Source organism: Oncorhynchus clarkii, unplaced genomic scaffold (assembly GCF_045791955.1).
Source record: "Oncorhynchus clarkii lewisi isolate Uvic-CL-2024 unplaced genomic scaffold, UVic_Ocla_1.0 unplaced_contig_5471_pilon_pilon, whole genome shotgun sequence".
NCBI lineage: Eukaryota > Metazoa > Chordata > Actinopteri > Salmoniformes > Salmonidae > Oncorhynchus > Oncorhynchus clarkii.
Window position 1 is genome coordinate 3119 of NW_027259227.1, and position 21882 is coordinate 25000.

The 21882-nt window shown below is 48.5% G+C and overlaps 1 protein-coding gene across 1 annotated transcript in view; it reads right to left on the reverse strand.

The window, feature by feature from the left end:
• Nucleotides 1–1803: 1803 nt before the first annotated feature.
• The window catches only part of LOC139399902 (caskin-2), a 26652-nt gene continuing 6573 nt past the window's right edge, over nt 1804–21882 (reverse strand). Inside the window, exons 5-13 of the mRNA XM_071145028.1 lie at nt 18041–18136; nt 15000–15133; nt 13954–14062; nt 12679–12787; nt 11691–11785; nt 10510–10627; nt 6598–6729; nt 1860–1921; nt 1804–1812 (exon numbers count right to left, since the gene is read on the reverse strand). Of these exons, the coding sequence (XP_071001129.1) occupies nt 1804–1812; nt 1860–1921; nt 6598–6729; nt 10510–10627; nt 11691–11785; nt 12679–12787; nt 13954–14062; nt 15000–15133; nt 18041–18136 (864 nt within the window). The remainder of the gene's footprint in view (nt 1813–1859; nt 1922–6597; nt 6730–10509; nt 10628–11690; nt 11786–12678; nt 12788–13953; nt 14063–14999; nt 15134–18040; nt 18137–21882) is intronic.

Sequence of the window (21882 nt, forward strand, 5' to 3'; positions counted from 1 at the left end):
GGGTAGAGCTGAAGGGTAACAGAAGAGAAGAGGGCAGAGCTGAAGGGTAACAGAACAGAAGAGGGCAGAGCTGAAGGGTAACAGAAGAGAAGAGGGTAGAGCTGAAGGGTAATAGAAGAGAAGAGGGTAGAGCTGAAGGGTAACAGAACAGAAGAGGGCAGAGCTGAAGGGTAACAGAAGAGGGTAGAGCTGAAGGGTAACAGAAGAGAAGAGGGTAGAGCTGAATGGTAACAGAAGAGAAGAGGGTAGAGCTGAATGGTAACAGAAGAGAAGAGGGTAGAGCTGAATGGTAACAGAAGAGAAGAGGGTAGAGCTGAATGGTAACAGAAGAGAAGAGGGTAGAGCTGAAGGGTAACAGAAGAGAAGAGGGTAGAGCTGAATGGTAACAGAAGAGAAGAGGGTAGAGCTGAATGGTAACAGAAGAGAAGAGGGTAGAGCTGAATGGTAACAGAAGAGAAGAGGGTAGAGCTGAATGGTAACAGAAGAGAAGAGGGTAGAGCTGAAGGGTAACAGAAGAGAAGAGGGTAGAGCTGAAGGGTAACAGAACAGAAGAGGGTAGAGCTGAAGGGTAACAGAAGAGAAGAGGGTAGAGCTGAATGGTAACAGAAGAGAAGAGGGTAGAGCTGAATGGTAACAGAAGAGAAGAGGGTAGAGCTGAATGGTAACAGAAGAGAAGAGGGTAGAGCTGAATGGTAACAGAAGAGAAGAGGGTAGAGCTGAATGGTAACAGAAGAGAAGAGGGTAGAGCTGAATGGTAACAGAAGAGAAGAGGGTAGAGCTGAATGGTAACAGAAGAGAAGAGGGTAGAGCTGAAGGGTAACAGAACAGAAGAGGGCAGAGCTGAAGGGTAACAGAACAGAAGAGGGTAGAGCTGAAGGGTAACAGAACAGAAGAGGGCAGAGCTGAAGGGTAACAGAAGAGGGTAGAGCTGAAGGGTAACAGAACAGAAGAGGGCAGAGCTGAAGGGTAACAGAACAGAAGAGGGCAGAGCTGAAGGGTAACAGAAGAGGGTAGAGCTGAAGGGTAACAGAACAGAAGAGGGTAGAGCTGAAGGGTAACAGAACAGAAGAGGGCAGAGCTGAAGGGTAACAGAAGAGGGTAGAGCTGAAGGGTAACAGAAGAGAAGAGGGCAGAGCTGAAGGGTAACAGAACAGAAGAGGGCAGAGCTGAAGGGTAACAGAAGAGAAGAGGGTAGAGCTGAAGGGTAATAGAAGAGAAGAGGGTAGAGCTGAAGGGTAACAGAAGAGAAGAGGGTAGAGCTGAAGGGTAACAGAACAGAAGAGGGCAGAGCTGAAGGGTAACAGAACAGAAGAGGGTAGAGCTGAATGGTAACAGAAGAGAAGAGGGTAGAGCTGAAGGGTAACAGAACAGAAGAGGGTAGAGCTGAAGGGTAACAGAACAGAAGAGGGCAGAGCTGAAGGGTAACAGAAGAGAAGAGGGTAGAGCTGAAGGGTAAGTAGTGTACAAGGTAAGTGACCTGTATGTCCATCAGGTTGTTTGCTGGGGTCTGGTCCTGCAGGGGGAAACTGCTGTTCTCTGGACTCACCAACAGAGGGAGCCAGCTACACACAGGAAGAGGGATACCTTGTTCAGCAATTTGTGGTCCATATGACCGTGAAACAAAGTGGACATACTGTCTATCTTTATTCTCCTGAAACCAAGTTCAATCTTTACTTAAGCTGATGATCTCTAGAACATTTCAATGATAACTGCCAGGTTACTGTGCTCACCTTGTGCGTCCCATTCGGTCCGAAGCCGTTCTCTGAGCTCTGCCCGCTGCCAGCACTACGACTGCTGCCCACACTACCTGCACTGCTGCCTGCACTGCTGCCTGCACTGCTGCCTGCACTGCTGCCTGCACTGCTGCCTGCACTGCTGCCTGCACTGCTGCCTGCACTGCCAACACTGTTCCTGTCTCCTGCTAGATGGACAATGAGGAGAAAGAGAGAGAGAGAGACAGAGAGGGACAGAGACAGAGACAGAGAGGGACAGAGAGAGAGAGAGAGAGAGTGAGACAGAGAGAGACAGAGAGAGAGAGAGAGAGAGAGACAGAGGGACAGAGAGAGACAGAGAGAGAGAGAGACAGAGAGGGACAGAGAGAGAGAGAGAGAGAGAGAGAGACAGAGAGAGAGAGAGAGAGAGAGAGAGACAGAGGGACAGAGAGAGAGAGAGACAGAGAGAGAGACACAGAGAGATAGAGAGAGACATAGAGAGAGAGAGAGAGAGAGAGTGAGAGGGACAGAGAGAGTGAGAGACACACAGAGAGAGAGAGAGAGAGATAGAGTGAGAGGGAGAGAGAGAGTGAGAGACAGAGAGAGACACAGAGAGTGAGAGGGACAGAGAGAGAGACACAGAGAGAGAGAGAGAGGGACAGAGAGATACACAGAGAGAGTGAGAGAGAGATAGAGTGAGAGGGAGAGAGAGAGTGAGAGACAGAGAGAGACACAGAGAGTGAGAGGGACAGAGAGAGAGACAAAGAGAGAGAGAGACAGAGAGGGACAGAGAGAGAGAGAGAGAGAGAGAGACAGAGGGACAGAGAGAGAGAGAGAGAGAGAGAGAGACACAGAGAGATAGAGAGAGACATAGAGAGAGAGAGAGAGAGAGAGTGAGAGGGACAGAGAGAGTGAGAGACACACAGAGAGAGAGAGAGAGAGATAGAGTGAGAGGGAGAGAGAGAGTGAGAGACAGAGAGAGACACAGAGAGTGAGAGGGACAGAGAGAGAGACACAGAGAGAGAGAGAGAGGGACAGAGAGATACACAGAGAGAGTGAGCGTGAGAAGAGAGCAGGAGGGAGTTCAACATAGTAGCAAAGTTTTCTTCCATGGGCTCTGCCACACCCCTCTCAAGGGAGGGAGAGAGGAGTGGAGAAGCCAGAGGGAGAGAGGAGTGGAGAAGCCAGAAGGAGAGAGGAGTGGAGAAGCCAGAAGGAGAGAGGAGTGGAGAAGCCAGAGGGAGAGAGGAGTGGAGAAGCCAGAAGGAGAGAGGAGTGGAGAAGACAGAAGGAGAGAGGAGTGGAGAAGCCAGAAGGAGAGAGGAGTGGAGAAGACAGAAGGAGAGAGGAGTGGAGAAGCCAGAGGGAGAGAGGAGTAGAGAAGACAGAGGGAGAGAGGAGTGGAGAAGACAGAGGGAGAGAGGAGTGGAGAAGCCAGAAGGAGAGAGGAGTGGAGAAGCCAGACGGAGAGAGAGGAGTGGAGAAGCCAGAGGGAGAGAGGAGTGGAGAAGCCAGAGGGAGAGAGGAGTGGAGAAGCCAGAGGGAGAGAGGAGTGGAGAAGCCAGAGGGAGAGAGGAGTGGAGAAGCCACAGGGAGAGAGGAGTAGAGAAGACAGAGGGAGAGAGGAGTGGAGAAGACAGAGGGAGAGAGGAGTGGAGAAGCCAGAAGGAGAGAGGAGTGGAGAAGCCAGAGGGAGAGAGGAGTGGAGAAGCCAGAGGGAGAGAGGAGTAGAGAAGACAGAGGGAGAGAGGAGTGGAGAAGACAGACGGAGAGAGGAGTGGAGAAGCCAGAGGGAGAGAGGAGTGGAGAAGACAGAAGGAGAGAGGAGTGGAGAAGCCATAGGGAGAGAGGAGTAGAGAAGACAGAGGGAGAGAGGAGTGGAGAAGACAGAGGGAGAGAGGAGTGGAGAAGCCAGAGGGAGAGAGGAGTGGAGAAGCCAGAGGGAGAGAGGAGTGGAGAAGCCAGAGGGAGAGAGGAGTGGAGAAGCCAGAGGGAGAGAGGAGTGGAGAAGCCAGAGGGAGAGAGGAGTTGAGAAGCCAGAGGGAGAGAGGAGTGGAGAAGCCAGAGGGAGAGAGGAGTGGAGAAGACAGAGGGAGAGAGGAGTGGAGAAGACAGAGGGAGAGAGGAGTGGAGAAGACAGAGGGAGAGAGGAGTGGAGAAGACAGAGGGAGAGAGGAGTGGAGAAGACAGAGGGAGAGAGGAGTGGAGAAGCCAGAAGGAGAGAGGAGTGGAGAAGCCAGAGGGAGAGAGGAGTGGAGAAGCCAGAAGGAGAGAGGAGTGGAGAAGACAGAAGGAGAGAGGAGTGGAGAAGACAGAGGGAGAGAGGAGTAGAGAAGACAGAGGGAGAGAGGAGTGGAGAAGACAGAAGGAGAGAGGAGTGGAGAAGACAGAGGGAGAAAGGAGTGGAGAAGACAGAAGGAGAGAGGAGTGGAGAAGCCAGAGGGAGAGAGGAGTAGAGAAGACAGAGGGAGAGAGGAGTGGAGAAGACAGAGGGAGAGAGGAGTGGAGAAGCCAGAAGGAGAGAGGAGTGGAGAAGCCAGAGGGAGAGAGGAGTGGAGAAGCCAGAGGGAGAGAGGAGTGGAGAAGCCAGAGGGAGAGAGGAGTGGAGAAGCCAGAGGGAGAGAGGAGTGGAGAAGCCAGAAGGAGAGAGGAGTGGAGAAGCCAGAAGGAGAGAGGAGTAGAGAAGACAGAGGGAGAGAGGAGTGGAGAAGCCAGAGGGAGAGAGGAGTGGAGAAGCCAGAGGGAGAGAGGAGTGGAGAAGACAGAGGGAGAGAGGAGTGGAGAAGCCAGAAGGAGAGAGGAGTGGAGAAGACAGAGGGAGAGAGGAGTGGAGAAGCCAGAAGGAGAGAGGAGTGGAGAAGCCAGAGGGAGAGAGGAGTGGAGAAGCCAGAGGGAGAGAGGAGTGGAGAAGACAGAGGGAGAGAGGAGTGGAGAAGACAGAGGGAGAGAGGAGTGGAGAAGACAGAGGGAGAGAGGAGTGGAGAAGCCAGAAGGAGAGAGGAGTGGAGAAGTCAGAGGGAGAGAGGAGTGGAGAAGACAGAGGGTGAGAGGAGTGGAGAAGCCAGAAGGAGAGAGGAGTGGAGAAGCCAGAGGGAGAGAGGAGTGGAGAAGACAGAGGGAGAGAGGAGTGGAGAAGACAGAGGGAGAGAGGAGTGGAGAAGCCAGAAGGAGAGAGGAGTGGAGAAGCCAGAGGGAGAGAGGAGTGGAGAAGCCAGACGGAGAGAGAGGAGTGGAGAAGCCAGACGGAGAGAGAGGAGTGGAGAAGACAGAGGGAGAGAGGAGTGGAGAAGACAGAGGGAGAGAGGAGTGGAGAAGACAGAGGGAGAGAGGAGTGGAGAAGCCAGAGGGAGAGAGGAGTGGAGAAGCCAGAGGGAGAGAGAGGAGTGGAGAAGCCAGAGGGAGAGAGAGGAGTGGAGAAGACAGAGGGAGAGAGGAGTGGAGAAGCCAGAGGGAGAGAGGAGTGGAGAAGCCAGAGGGAGAGAGGAGTGGAGAAGCCAGAAGGAGAGAGGAGTGGAGAAGACAGAGGGTGAGAGGAGTGGAGAAGACAGAGGGAGAGAGGAGTGGAGAAGCCAGAGGGAGAGAGGAGTGGAGAAGCCAGAGGGAGAGAGGAGTGGAGAAGCCAGAGGGAGAGAGGAGTGGAGAAGCCAGAGGGAGAGAGGAGTGGAGAAGACAGAGGGAGAGAGGAGTGGAGAAGCCAGAGGGAGAGAGGAGTAGAGAAGACAGAGGGAGAGAGGAGTGGAGAAGACAGAGGGAGAGAGGAGTGGAGAAGCCAGAGGGAGAGAGGAGTGGAGAAGACAGAGGGAGAGAGGAGTGGAGAAGCCAGAGGGAGAGAGGAGTGGAGAAGACAGAGGGAGAGAGGAGTGGAGAAGACAGAGGGAGAGAGGAGTGGAGAAGCCAGAGGGAGAGAGGAGTGGAGAAGCCAGAAGGAGAGAAGAGTGGAGAAGCCAGAGGGAGAGAGGAGTGGAGAAGACAGAGGGTGAGAGGAGTGGAGAAGACAGAGGGAGAGAGGAGTGGAGAAGACAGAGGGAGAGAGGAGTGGAGAAGCCAGAGGGAGAGAGGAGTGGAGAAGCCAGAGGGAGAGAGGAGTGGAGAAGCCAGAAGGAGAGAAGAGTGGAGAAGCCAGAGGGAGAGAGGAGTGGAGAAGACAGAGGGTGAGAGGAGTGGAGAAGACAGAGGGAGAGAGGAGTGGAGAAGACAGAGGGAGAGAGGAGTGGAGAAGCCAGAGGGAGAGAGGAGTGGAGAAGCCAGAGGGAGAGAGGAGTGGAGAAGCCAGAGGGTGAGAGGAGTGGAGAAGACAGAGGGAGAGAGGATCAGTCGAGCAGTGTACAGTATTAGATTGGATCAAGATCGGGGAATTAGCTGGGAATGGACACTTGGACGGGATGCTTGGAGGGGGGCAGGTGCATCTCTCTAGGCAGTAATTTGGACTTTTAGAGGGGGTTGTGGGGTACATCTAGGGGAGTGGGTGAACAGGGGGGCACATAGGTAGTTTGGGTAGCTGGGTACACACACTCTTACCAGTGGGAGAGTCGCTGAGGACCCATATCTCCTCACAGGGGCTAGCTGGACTAGCTGGGGCTGTAGGGAGACTGCCAGGTGTACAGGTACCTAACAAACACACACACTGTAAGCCTGGTCTGGTGGAGGTGTGCTGAGGAATGGGGGCCAGGCGGGTAGGGGGGGTCAGAGGACCCTAGGCCAGGGTAACTCTCAGCAGGACTCAGGCGGGTATGGAGTAGGGGGTCTGGGCATTGGGGTGGGGGTGGGGTGGGGGTCATCATGTGAGTGTGTGTGTGTGTGTGTGTGTGTGTGTGTGTGTGTGTGTGTGTGTGTGTGTGTGTGTGTGTGAGTGTGAGTGTGTGAGTTAGAGTGTGTCGGTGCGTACCTGCGTGGTCATAGTACAAGGCGTAGGAGTCCTCAATCTGGGGGGCGGAGCCAATACTGGTGGGAGGAGCTCTTGACAGGAAGTGCTGCTGCCATTGGCTTGGTAACGAGACCTGACATGAGACAGAACCCCCTGTAGACCAGAAGCAGAAACACAGAGAGAGAGAGCTTTCATTCCCACAGAGAGAGAGAGAGCCTTCATTCCCACACAGAGAGAGAGCCTTCATTCCCACACAGAGAGAGAGAGCCTTCATTCCCACACAGAGAGAGAGCCTTCATTCTCACACGGACAGAGAGCCTTCATTCCCACACAGACAGAGAGCTTTCATTCCCACACAGAGAGAGAGCTTTCATTCCCACAGAGAGAGAGAGCCTTCATTCCCACAGAGAGAGAGAGCCTTCATTCCCACAGAGAGAGAGAGCCTTCATTCCCACAGAGAGAGAGAGCCTTCATTCATTCCCACACAGAGAGAGAGCTTTCATTCCCACACAGAGAGAGAGCCTTCATTCCCACACAGAGAGAGAGCCTTCATTCCCACACAGAGAGAGAGCCTTCATTCCCACACAGAGAGAGAGCCTTCATTCATTCCCACACAGAGAGAGAGCTTTCATTCCCACACAGAGAGAGAGCCTTCATTCCCACACAGAGAGAGAGCCTTCATTCCCACACAGAGAGAGAGCTTTCATTCCCACACAGAGAGAGAGCTTTCATTCCCACACAGAGAGAGAGCTTTCATTCCCACACAGAGAGAGAGCCTTCATTCCCACACAGAGAGAGAGAGCCTTCATTCCCACACACAGAGAGAGCCTTCATTCCCACACACAGAGAGCCTTCATTCCCACAGAGAGAGAGAGCCTTCATTCCCACACAGAGAGAGAGCCTTCATTCCCACACAGAGAGAGAGCCTTCATTCCCACACAGAGAGAGAGCCTTCATTCCCACACAGAGAGAGAGCCTTCATTCCCACACAGAGAGAGAGAGAGAGAGAGCCTTCATTCCCACACAGAGAGAGAGAGCCTTCATTCCCACACAGAGAGAGAGAGCTTTCATTCCCACAGAGAGAGAGAGCCTTCATTCCCACACAGAGAGAGCTTTCATTCCCACACAGAGAGAGCCTTCATTCCCACACAGAGAGAGCCTTCATTCCCACACAGAGAGAGAGCCTTCATTGCCACACAGCGAGAGAGCCTTCATTCCCACACAGAAAGAGAGCCTTCATTCCCACACAGAGAGAGATCCTTCATTCCCACAGAGAGAGAGCCTTCATTCCCACACAGAGAGAGAGAGAGAGCCTTCATTCCCACACAGAGAGAGACAGAGAGCCTTCATTCATTCCCACACAGAGAGAGAGCCTTCATTCCCACGCAGAGAGAGAGAGCCTTCATTCCCACGCAGAGAGAGAGAGCCTTCATTCCCACGCAGAGAGAGAGCCTTCATTCCCACACAGAGAGAGAGCTTTCATTCCCACAGAGAGAGAGAGAGCTTTCATTCCCACAGAGAGAGAGAGCTTTCATTCACACAGAGAGAGAGAGAGAGAGCTTTCATTCCCACAGAGAGAGAGAGAGAGAGCTTTCATTCCCAGAGAGAAAGAGCTGTCATATCATCACTACTGCTGAGGAGGGAGGCTCACTATGCTCTCAGTGTGTGTCCATGAAGGAAGTGGGATGTTGTCATTCTGCTGGAATTATCACCCAGTACACACACGCACGCACGCACGCGCACACACACACACACACAAATAAAGCAGTCTCGGGATCTTAAAACTGAGTCTACACTTCCCAATCTGGCCCTGATAATCCTATTACACGGTGTGTGTGTGTGTGTGTGTGTCTGCCACGGTGTGTGTGTGTGTTATGCCTTCCAGGACATCTACTCTGAGGAAATATAGTCAAGGACTCCAGTCACCCATCTGGCAAGCAGCCCACTAGTGCCGATCAACACAGCCCACTAGTACTGCGCAACACAGCCCACTAGTACCGCGCAACACCGCCCACTAGTACTGCGCAACACAGCCCACTAATACCGCGCAACACCGCCCACTAGTACTGCGCAACACAGCCCACTAGTACCGCGCGACACAGCCCACTAGTACCGCGCAACACAGCCCACTAGTACTGCGCAACACAGCCCACTAGTACTGCGCAACACAGCCCACTAGTACTGCGCAACACAGCCCACTAGTACTGCGCAACACAGCCCACTAGTACCGCGCAACACAGCCCACTAGTACCGTGCAACACAGCCCATTAGTACCACATAACACAGCCCACTAGTACCGTGCAACACAGCCCACTAGTACCGTGCAACACAGCCCACTAGTACCGTGCAACACAGCCCATTATTACCACGTAACAGTCCACTATTACCACATAACACAGTCCATTATTACCCCATAACACAGTCCACTATTACCACATAACACAGTCCACTATTACCACATAACACAGTCCACTATTACCACATAACACAGTCCACTATTACCACATAACACAGTCCATTATTACCACGTAACAGTCCACTATTACCACATAACACAGTCCATTATTACCTCGTAACACAGTCCATTATTACCACATAACACAGTCCATTATTACCTCGTAACACAGTCCACTATTACCACATAACACAGTCCACTATTACCACATAACACAGTCCACTATTACCACATAACACAGTCCACTATTACCACATAACACAGTCCACTATTACCACATAACACAGTCCACTATTACCACATAACACAGTCCACTATTACCACATAACACAGTCCACTAGTACCACTAATACTTGTTATTGTTGACTCTATTGTGATTATTGATTAATGTACTGCATTGTTGACACATAAGCGTTTCACCATTTATACCTGCTGTAAAACTGTATGTGACTAAATAAAATTAGATTTTTTGAGACTTTTTTAGGTGTTTATAGTTGGTGTGTATTCTATAGTTAAACCAGGTTTAATGTGAAGGTGTTTATAGTTGGTGTGTATTCTATAGTTAAACCAGGTTTAATGTGAAGGTGTTTATAGTTGGTGTGTATTCTATAGTTAAACCAGGTTTAATGTGAAGGTGTTTATAGCTGGTGTGTATTCTACAGTTAAACCAGGTTTAATGTGAAGGTGTTTATAGCTGGTGTGTATTCTACAGTTAAACCAGGTTTAATGTGAAGGTGTTTATAGTTGGTGTGTATTCTATAGTTAAACCAGGTTTAATGTGAAGGTGTTTATAGCTGGTGTGTATTCTACAGTTAAACCAGGTTTAATGTGAAGGTGTTTATAGCTGGTGTGTATTCTACAGTTAAACCAGGTTTAATGTGAAGGTGTTTATAGCTGGTGTGTATTCTACAGTTAAACCAGGTTTAATGTGAAGGTGTTTATAGCTGGTGTGTATTCTACAGTTAAACCAGGTTTAATGTGAAGGTGTTTATAGCTGGTGTGTATTCTACAGTTAAACCAGGTTTAATGTGAAGGTGTTTATAGCTGGTGTGTATTCTATAGTTAAACCAGGTTTAATGTGAAGGTGTTTATAGTTGGTGTGTATTCTATAGTTAAACCAGGTTTAATGTGAAGGTGTTTATAGCTGGTGTCTATTCTACAGTTAAACCAGGTTTAATGTGAAGGTGTTTATAGCTGGGTGCACATGTATGTCCGGGTGTATACTTCTCTGTGTGTGTGTGTGTGTGTTGGTATGTGTGTGGGTGTTGGTGTGTTGGTGTGTGTGTGTGTGTGTTGGTGTGTTGGTGTGTGTGTGTTGGTCTGTGTGGGTGTTGGTGTGTTGGTGTGTGTGTGTGTGTTGGTGTGTGTGTGTGTGTGCGTTGGTGTGCGTGTGTGTGTTGGTGTGTGTGTGTGTGCGTTGGTGTGCGTGTGTTGGTGTGTGTGTGTGTGTGTGTGTGTGTGTGTGTGTGTGTGTGTACCTGTTCTCTGGCTGATGACCTCCACTACAGACGGAGGGAAGTATCCGACCCGGTCCGTTCCTCTCTGGTTGTCATGGATATGACCTTTCCACCGCCCGTCCGTGTGCTGCTCCAACACCTGCAATCGACCATTCATCGTTCAGCATTACAGCTCTGCTATTTGTGTGAACGTTGATCCTAAGTGGTTAGTGGGTCAACTTCTACCAAAACAACTCTGTTGAGCCACCTGATGTGAGAGTCGTCACACTGAAGTCTCGGTCGTGTTGATTAGTGCAACAATAACAACCTTCGTATTGACAAGATCAGTGTGTCCGTTCTCTTCAGTTTGGTGTGTGAACAGCACCCTGCTGGTGCTGTAAAACCTCAACACTAGCTAGTATTCAACGCCTCATGTGTCTCTGCACGAGTAACGGAAATGGGCTGATTAACATTCCAACGAGGGCAGATAGTGTACAGTACACACAGTCCTCACTGTGTAAGTGCCAGGCCAGCAGACTGAATCCATGTTATACATGCCCCAGGGCAACCTGCAAGGCTCTTCTCTGACCTATACACAACAATGGAAGAGCTAACACACACACACACACTTTCTGAGCGAGTCTTAACAAATGCCTAGAGGGGTCAAAAACAAATAGAGTTCTGACAGTGTAGCCCAGTACACAACACAACACAACACAACACAACACAACACACACACACACACACACACAATTGTGATGTCGCAAGCAATGGAATGCACTAACTAATGAATGACTGACAGGAATGGTCTTTACCTAGGAAACATAGAACAAACTCCAACTCCTCTAGAATTTCATACAAACGATAGTCAATTACCCCTCAACATACCTCATACCACAATTACAAACCAACAGTTGACAAACTTAGAGTACACCAAATTACCCCAAAATGCCACACCTCATAACCACAAACAAAACATACAGACTAACACACTAACAGTAAGGTACACCAAATTATCCTCAGACACTTCTACAATAACTCACACCAACCGTAACCCCAAACAGACCTGGAAAAACTAATTCAGAAGTATATCAAATGACCCCTCACAACGCAGCTACATCAAAATAGCAGTTCTGCTTGTTCAATCTTGTTCTGAGAGCAGCTCTGTCTGCCTAAAGAGCAGGAACAAACAGGATTGTTTATGTTGAGGCATGAACACAAACCATGATGAGGTCTCCAGCACGGAGGTTGAGGGCTGTAGGGTCATGAAGGTTCCAGTAGTCCTTCACAGCTCTCACCTGGAGAGACCCTAACGCTTCTAGACAGGGATACAGGCAGAGAGAGAGAGAGAGAGAGACAGAGAGAGAGAGACAGAGAGAGACAGCGAGAGAGAGACAGCGAGAGAGAGAGAGAGAGAGAGACAGGGAGACAGGCAGACAGAGAGAGAGACAGAGAGAGACAGAGAGAGAGACAGAGAGAGAGACAGAGAGAGAGACAGAGAGACAGAGAGAGAGAGACAGAGAGAGACAGAGACAGCGAGAGAGAGAGAGACAGCGAGAGAGAGAGAGAGAGAGACAGCGAGAGAGAGAGACAGAGAGAGACAGCGAGAGAGAGACAGCGAGAGAGAGAGAGAGAGAGACAGGGAGACAGGCAGACAGAGAGAGAGACAGAGAGAGAGACTGAGAGAGACAGAGAGAGAGAGACAGAGAGAGACAGAGACAGCGAGAGACAGAGACAGCGAGAGAGAGAGAGACAGCGAGAGACAGAGAGAGACAGCGAGAGAGAGACAGCGAGAGAGAGAGAGAGAGACAGGGAGACAGGCAGACAGAGAGACAGAGACAGACACAGAGAGAGACAGAGACAGACACAGAGAGAGACAGAGACAGACACAGAGAGAGACAGACACAGACACAGAGAGAGACAGACACAGAGAGACACAGAGAGAGAGACAGCGAGAGAGAGAGAGAGAGAGAGACAGAGAGAGAGACAGAGAGAGAGACAGAGAGAGAGAGAGACAGAAAGAGAGAGACAGAGAGAATTACATTAAGACTAAATCAGAATGTTTACCAACAAAGCAGTCTTGATAGTCCTGGGTGAATAACGTGGGGAAATGTCAACTGGAGAATGCATAGAAAACAATACATAAACCACCATGGGGAAATACAGGTCCAGAAACCCAACATAGTAACATCTGTCTGTAGGAGAGGAGACCTCGTAGTATTATCTTGATGTCCTTGCTGGCTGATGAGGTGGTGAACTGGTTAACGTTGTCCAGAGCTGTCTGGTTGTAGGTGTCACGCAGATTCACATCAATACCAGCCTAGGTGGACGGACACACACAGAGTTAATCTCCAACACACACATATGCAAGGACACACACACACACACACGCACGCACACAAGCACGCACACACACACACACACTCCACGAACTGAAGCTACACTACATGGTCAAAAGTACGTGGACACCTGCTCGTCAAACATCTCATTCCAAAATCATTGGCATTAATATGGAGTTGGTCCCCCTTTGCTGCTATAACAACCTCCACTCTTCTGGGAAGGCTTTCCACTAGCTGTTGGAACACTGCTGCAGGGACTTGCTTCCATTCAGCCACAAGAGCATTAATGAGGTCGGGCACTGATGTTAGGCAATCAGGCCTGGCTCACAGTCGGTGTACCAATTCATCCCAAAGGTGTTCAATGGGGTTGAGGTCAGGGCTCTGTGCAGGCCAGTCAAGTTCTTCCACACCGATCTTGAAAAACCTTTGGGATGAATTGTAACACCGACTGCGAGCCAGGCATTGCGCATGTTGACCACTTTGCTGCTGAGCCGTTGTTGCTCCTAGACGTTTCCACTTCCCAATAACAGAACTTACAGTTCACCGGGGAAGCTTTAGCAGGGCAGAAATTTGACGAACTGACTTGTTGGGAAGGTGGCAGCCTATGACGATGCCATGTTGAGTCCCTGAGCTCTTCAGTAAAGCCGTTCTACTGACAATGTTTGTCTATGGAGATTGCATGGCTGTGGGCTTGATTTTATACACCTGTCAGCAACGGGTTTGGCTGAAATAGCCGAATCCACAAATTGTAAGGGGTGTCCACATACTTTTGAATATATAGTGTGTGTCAACCCCATCCCTTATTAAAGAACAAAAAACTCTCAACATCTCCCCTTTTCAAAAACAACACACTCTGTGCAGTACTTCTATTGTGAGTGTGACTATCAATCCTTAGCCTGGGTGCCAGTCTTCATGGGTCAGACAACTGTAGCAATGTCTATAGAATAGCTCATATTAAAGTTCAGATGAAACAAAAACACACTAACAAGGTTTTAAGATCCTCAGGAGATCGCTAAGTGTACACGTCACAAAAGTCAACATATTCGCTATACTAGGTCCCCTTGTCAAAAGTAGTGCACTAAACAGGGAATAGGGTGTAATTTGGGACGTATGCCAGTATAGAGTTAGACGGTAGTGTTGGTCTTACGTCCAGCAGCAGACACACTACTTCAGTCTTGCCGTAGAGGGCAGCCTCGTGCAGACAGGTGCCAGCCTGAGTCGTTCTGTTGATGTCTATACCAGCCTTCAGTAGCACCCTGAGACGGAACAAACACAGACAGGAAGTTTAACACACACACAAACACACACACACACAGACAGACACAGACAGAGGAGCCCAGCTGTAGGAATGCGTAGAGCATGAGATCCAGACAGCTGTGTGTGGAGGAGGACATCTGGGCTGGCATCCCATGTGGTACACTATGCCCTACCGGATGCTCTACTTTTGACTAGAGACACAACGTTGTGCACTATGTGGGGATTATGGTGCGATTTAGGACACATGCCTGGTACGGGGATGGAACGTCAGAGAGATGATTCACAGACTCCCACACCACCGGGAGTATAAGGGAGGGAAGGAGAGGGTAGAGGAGATAGGGGAGGAGAGGAGAGAAGGGCAGAGGAGAAAGATGGAGGAGAGGGAAAATAAGAGGAGAGGGGGAGGAGGAGAAAAGGGGGAGGAGGAGAAGAGGAGAGGGGAGGAGAAGAAGAGGGGGAGGAGGAGAAGATGAGAGGAGATGAAAGGAGAGGAGGGAGGGGGAGTAAAGTGAAGGATAGCTGGTAACTCATCTTTAAAATTTGTTTAATAATCACACTGAGCTGAAGTGAAAGGGAGGAGGCAAACGGACTTTTCTAAGACCTGATATCCTGCTGACCAGATATTTCATCCCTCCATCCACAACAAAAGCAACCACTAAAGTGGCAGAAATCTGTACGATGAACCAAAGTCTCACAAATGTAGTAGAGAAGGTAGAAAAGTTGTACCCCCCGTCTCTCTCTCTCCCACATTCCCCAACAGAAGCAGAATGTGTAAGAGGGATGGAGGGAATGCTTATCCAGGGAATGTGGTGATTTAAGGCGGATGGGAATCTTTAACAGCGTGTCAGAAACTCTTGAGGTTATGGGGTTCAAGGGTGGAGATCCCAGTTACGCAACGTCAACACACACACACGGTCAGGGAGTCACTCCTCTCACCTGATGATGTCTTTGTGTCCGTTGCGAGCGGCCAGGTGAAGGGGCGTGTTGGAGGAGGCATTGTCTAAACCGTCTAGCCCCTCCCCCTCCAACAGAGCTACCACCATGTTGCTGTTCAATAACAATTGAGCAACCTGAGAGAGAGAGAGAGAGATGGAGAGAGAGAGGAGAGAGAGAGAGAGAGAGAGAGAGAGAGAGAGAGAGAGAGAGAGAGAGAGAGAGAGAGAGAGAGAGATGGAGAGAGAGAGAGATGGAGAGATGGAGAGATGGAGAGAGAGGAGAAGAGAGAGAAGAGAGAGAGAGGAGAGAGGAGAGAGAGAGTGAGAGAGAGAGAAAGAGAGAGAAGGGTATAGAGGTATAGATGCAGTGAAGAGTAAAGGAGTGAAAGAGAGATAAAAACAGAAAGATGAGCTTAGTATCATTGAAAGCCCAAATGGATACATTTATTTTGTGTATTACATACATGTATATTTTATGGGGCCACATAAACCCTGCCCAGCAACTGTCCATGCACTGGCTGTCTAAAGATACCCCTGCTACAGTAACTAGAGGGGGGGGAGAGAGACCGACCACAGTAACAAAGACCTTAACACACAGAGAGAGAGAGAGAACAAACACCATCGTAAATAAATGGAACTTCTGTGAGTGTAATGTTTACTGTTAGTTTTTATTATCTTCTTCTCTTGCTTTGGCTGTGTTAACATATGTTTCCCATTCCAATAAAGGAAGGAAGGAAGGAAGGAAGGAAGGAAGGAAGGAAGGAAGGAAGGAAGGAAGGGAGAGAGAGAGAGTGTGAGGGAGAGAGAAAGTGTGTAAGAGAAAGGAAGTGAAAGTGTGTGAGAGAAAGGAAGAGTGAGAGAGACAGAGAGAGAAAGGAAGGAAGAGTGAGAGAGAGAGAGAGACAGAGAGAGAAAGGAAGGAAGAGTGAGAGAGAGAGAGAGAGAGAGAGAGAGAGAGAGAAAGAGAGAGAGAAAGAGAGAGAGAAAGAGAGAGAGAAAGAGAAAGAGAGAGAGAGAGAGAGAGAGAGAGAGAGAGAGAGAGAGAGAGAGAAACTACAGTAACAAAGACCTTAACTGACTCAGCCTGTTCTGCAATTCACAGGGCCAGAAGATTACACAGGCATGTGTGTGTGTGTGTGTGTGTTTGCGTGCATGTCTGCATGCGTTTGCAAATTCAACTTTGGCTAAATCTTAATTACTGGGGCAGCTATACATTTAATGACAAGACAGCCATAACTGTGACAGGGAAACATACACTAGTAAAAGGAATTTAAATGGATTTTGTAGTATGTCTGTGTACAATACATCAGTGTGTGTGTTTATCTGTGTGTCTGTGTACAATACATCAGTGTGTGAGTGTGTGTTTATCTGTGTGTCTGTGTACAATACATCAGTGTGTGTGTTTATCTGTTAGTCTGTGTACAATACATCAGTGTGTGAGTGTGTGTGTGTGTTTATCTGTGTGTCTGTGTACAATACATCAGTGTGTGTGTTTATCTGTGTGTCTGTATACAATATATCAGTGTGTGTGTGTGTGTGTGTGTGTGTCCTTGCCTGTCCAGAGAGCAGAACTGAAGCCCATGCCCCGTTAGCAGAAACAGGTTTATTTTAGTTGGTAGTTAATCTGAGCTCTGTGAGATGTTTGACAGAGACCTACCCCTCTATCCACCACACACCCTCTCTGAGACACACTCCACACAAACACACACTCCACTCCACACACAAACACACTCCACACACACATACACTCCACAAACACACGTACACTCCACACACAAACACACTCCACACACAAACACACACACACACATACATACAGTTGAAGTCGGAAGTTTACATACACTTACATTGGAGTCATTAAAACTCGTTTTTCAACAACTCCACAAATTTCTTGTTAACAAACTATAGTTTTGGCAAGTCGGTAAGGACATCTACTTCGTGCATGACACAAATAATTTTTCTAACAATTGTTTACAGTTAGATTATTTCACTTATAATTCACTGTATCACAATTCCAGTGGGTCAGAAGTTTACATACACTAAGTTGACTTTAAACAGCTTGGAAAATTCCAGAAAATTATGTCATGGCTTTAGAAGCTTCTGATAGGCTAATTGACATCATTTGAGTCAATTGGAGGTGTACCTGTGGATGTATTTCAAGGCCTACCTTCAAACTCAGTGCCTCATTGCTTGACGTCATTGGAAAATCAACAGAAATCAGCCAAGACCTCAGAAAAAAAATGGTAGATCTCCACAAGTCTGGTTCATCCTTGGGAGCAATTTCCAAAAGTCCTGAAGGTACCACGTTCATTTGTACAAACAATAGTACACAAATATAAACACCATGGGACCACTCAGTCGTCATACAGCTCAGGAAGGAGACGCGTTCTGTCTCCTAGAGATGAACACACTTTGGTGCGAAAAGTGAAAACAATCCCAGAACAACAGCAAAGGACCTTGTGAAGATGCTGGAGAAAACAGGTACACAAGTGTCTATATCCACAGTAAAACGAGTCCTATATCGACATAAACTGAAAGGCCGCTAAGCAAGGAAGAAGCTACTGCTCCAAAACCGTCATAAAAAAGCCAAACTACTAACTGCACATGGGGACAAAGATCGTACTTTTTGGAGAAATGTCCTCTGGTCTGATGAAACAAAAATAGAACTGTGTTTGGAGGAAAAAGGGGGAGGCTTGCAAACTGAAGAAAACCAATCGTGAAGCACTGCCCACCAGCCTCCCGTGCTACACACACACACACCTGCTGCTACCAGACTCTTATTATACTGCTCAATTTATACACTGCCCCCCCATCCCCCTTCCCCAATACATGTGTACATTTTGGACTATTAATTGTGCTTTCCTGTATTATACTTACGATAAAAAGTTATTATATTCTACTGAGCCATTTATTTATATTCGTATTATTATTTTTTATTATTTCGTACTGTTGTTTCATTGTCACGAAGGAAACTGCAAGTAAGTAATTAGTTGGATGATGTATACCATGTGTATCCTGTACAAAACTTGAAACTTGACTCACCTCGAGTCTGCCAAACTCACAGGCCAGGTCCAGAGGAGTCTTGTTGGCCTTGTTCACCAGACAGGGATTAGACTGGTGCTGGAGTAACATCTCAGACTGATGCAGAGAGAGGGGAGAGGAGAGGGGGAGGGGAGACAGGGGGGATAGAGAGAGAGAGAGGGGAGAGGAGAGAGGGGGGATAGAGAGAGAGGGGAGAGGGGGAGAGGAGAGAGGGGGGATGGAGAGGAGAGAGAGGAGACGGGGATGGGAGAGAGGAGAGGGGAGAGGGGGGATGGAGAGGAGAGAGACAAGAGGGGAGAGGAGAGAGGGGGAGGGGAGAGGAGAGAGGGGGAGGGGAGAGGAGAGAGAGGAGAGAGGGGAGGGGGAGGGGGGAGAGAGGAGGGATAGAGAGCGAGAGGAGAGAGGGGGGATAGAGAGAGAGGAGAGGGGGAGGATAGAGAGAGAGAGGGGGGACAGAGAAAGAGAGACAGACAGAGAGAAGAAAAAAAAGAGATAAAGCATGAATAAATATAATCCTTAAATAGATGCACAAGAAAACACCCTTCCCTAAAGCATCTCTGTGGTTTATCTTCTTCTACAGAGACGTGAGATCCTCAGGGCGACACCAGCACCAGTCCTAACAGGGGCTTCTATTACAGAGAAATACCTCTGGCTTTGTTTCTGTCCCTGCTTTGTCACACACAATACAATACCTCAGAACTCTCCATGACCAGGTATGTTGCTGTGTGTGAACCTACCTCACTACCTGGGTGTTAAAGACACTAAATACACACATTCCTTCTCCTTCCCAGTTAGTCTCAATACTTCACTCAGGGAATGTGTTATAAGATCCAGTGCTGACCTGATCACATCATGTAGTATCTTTCACTCACTGACCCCTAACACACACACACACACACACACACACTGATTCTTACCTGTGTGTAGTCCGGACAAATATTGAACCATCTCTCTGAGTTGATTATTATTTTTTTTATTTTTTTTAACCTTTATTTAACCAGGTAGGCCAGTTGAGAACACCTTTATTAAACCAGGTAGGCCAGTTGAGAACACCTTTATTTAACCAGGTAGGCCAGTTGAGAACACCTTTATTTAACCAGGTAGGCCAGTTGAGAACACCTTTATTTAACCAGGTAGGCCAGTTGAGAACAAGTTCTCATTTACAACTGCGACCTGGCCAATATAAGGCAAAGCAGTGCGACACAAACAACAACACAGAGTTACACATAAACAAACGTACAGTTAATAACACAATAGAAAAATGTATGTACAGTGTGTGCAAATGTAGAAGAGTAGAGAGGTAAGGCAATAAATAGGCCATAGAGGCGAAATAATTACGATTTAGCATTAACACAAGAGTGATAGATGTGCAGATGATGATGTGCAAGTAGAGATACTGGAGTGCAAAAGAGCAACAAAAAAAAACATGGGGATGAGGTAGTTGGGTATTTACAGATTCACTGTGCCTGTACACAGTAAGCTGCTCTGACAGCTGATGCTTAAAGTTAGAGAGGGAGATATATGACTCCAGCTTCAGTGATTTTTGCACTTCGTTCCAGTCATTGGCAACAGAGAACTGGAAGGAAAGGCGGCCAAAGGAAGTGTTGGCTTTGGGGATGACCAGTGAAATATACCTGCGGAAGCGCGTGCTGCAGGTGGGTGTTGCTATGGTGACCAGTGAGCTGAGATAAGGTGGGGATTTACCTAAAAAGACTTATAGATTACCTGGAGCCAGTGGGTTTGGCGACGAATATGTAGTGAGGGCCAGCCAATGAGAGCATACAGGTCGCAGTGGTGGGTAGTATGTGGGGCTTTGGTGACAAAACAGATGGCACTGTGATAGCCTCTGTGATAGCCTACATCCAGTTTGCTGAGTAGAGTGTTGGAGGCTATTTTGTAAATGACATCGCCAAAGTCAAGGATCGGTAGGATAGTCAGTTTTACGAGGGTATGTTTGGCAGCATGAGTGAAGGAGGCTTTGTTGCAAAATAGGAAGCTGATTCTAGATTTAATTGTGGATTGGAGATGCTTAATGTGAGTCTGGAAGGAGGGTTTACAGTCTAACCAGACCCATAGGTATTTGTAGTTGTCCACATATTCTAAGTCAGAACCGTCCAGAGTAGTGATGCTAGTCGGGCAGCAGGGTGCGGGCAGCAATCGGTTGAAGAGCATGCACTTAGTTTTACTAGCATTTAAGAGCAGTTGGAGGCCACGGAAGGAGTGTTGTATGGCTTTGAAGATCTTTTTAAGGTTTGTTAGCACAGTGTCCAAAGAAGGGCCAGGTGTATACAGAATGGTGTCGTCTGCGTAGAGGTGGATCAGAGAATCACCAGCAGCAAGAGCGACATCATTGATATATGCAGAGAAAAGAGTCGGCCCGAGACTTGAACCCTGTGGCAGCCCCATAGAGACTGCCATAGGTCCGGACAACAGGCCCTCCAATTTGACACACTATCTGAGAAGTAGTTGGTGAACCAGGCGAGGCAGTCATTAGAGAGACCACGGCTGTTGAGTCTGCCGATAAGAATGAGGTGATTGACAGAGTAGAAAGCCTTGGCCAGGTCAATGAAGACGGCGGCACAGTACTGTCTTTTATCGATGGCGGTTATGATATCGTTTAGGACCTTGAGCGTGGCTGAGGTGCACCCATGACCAGCTCGGCAAACCGGATTGCATAGTGGAGAAGGTACGGTGGGATTCGAAATGGTCGGTGATCTGTTTGGTAACTTGGCTTTCGAACATTTTAGAAAGGCAGGGCAGGATGGATATAGGTCTATAACAGTTTGGGTCTAGAGTGTCTCCCCCTTTGAAGAGGAGGATGACCGTGGCAGATGTCCAATCTTTGGGGATCTCAAACGATACAAAAGAGGATGAATAGGCTAGTAATAGGGGTTGCAAGAACATCAGCTGTCTGGACTTGGGTGAAGGAGAAGCGGGGCGGGCTTGGGCAAGTTGCTGCAGGGGGTGCTGAGATGTTGGCCGGGGTAGGGGTAGCCAGGTGGAAAGCATGGCCAGTCGTAAAAAAATGCTTATTGAAATAATCGATTATCAAAGATTTATCAGTGGTGTCAGTGTTTCCTATCCTCAATGCAGTGGGCAGCTGGGAGGATGTGCTCTTATTCTCAATGGATTTTACAGTGTCCCAAAACTTTTGGGAATTAGTGTTACAGGATGCAAATTTCTGTTTGAAAAAGCTAGCCTTTGCTTCCTAACTGACTGAGTATATTGGTTCCTGACTTCCCTGGAAAGTTGCATATCGCTGGGGCTATTCGATGCTAATACAGAATACCACAGGATGTTTTTGTGCTGGTCAAGGGCTGTCAAGTCTGGGGTGAACCAAGGTTGAATGGGGCATGCTTATTTAAGATGGTGAGGAAAGCACTTTTAAAGAATAACCAGGCCTCCTCTACTGATGGAATGAAGTCAATATCCTTCAAAGATACCGGGGCAAGGACGATTAGAAAGGCCTGTTCCCTGAAGTGTTTTAGGGAGTGTTTGACAATGATGAGGGGTGGTCGGCTGACCGCAGACCCATTACTCACGCAGGCAATGAGGCAGTGATCGCTGAGATCCTGGTTGAAGACAGCAAAGGTGTATTTAGAGGGCAAATTGGTCAGGATGATATCTAAGAGGGTGTCCATGGTTACGGATTTAGGGTTGTAGCTGGTAGGCTCCTTGATAATTTGTATGAGATTGAGGGCTTCTAGCTCAGATTGTAGGACGGCCCGGGCTGTTAAGCATGCCCCAGTTTATGTCACTTAACAGTGAGAACTCTGAAGATAGATAGGGGGCAATCAATTCACATATCATGTCCAGGGCACAACTGGGGGCTGAAGGAGGTC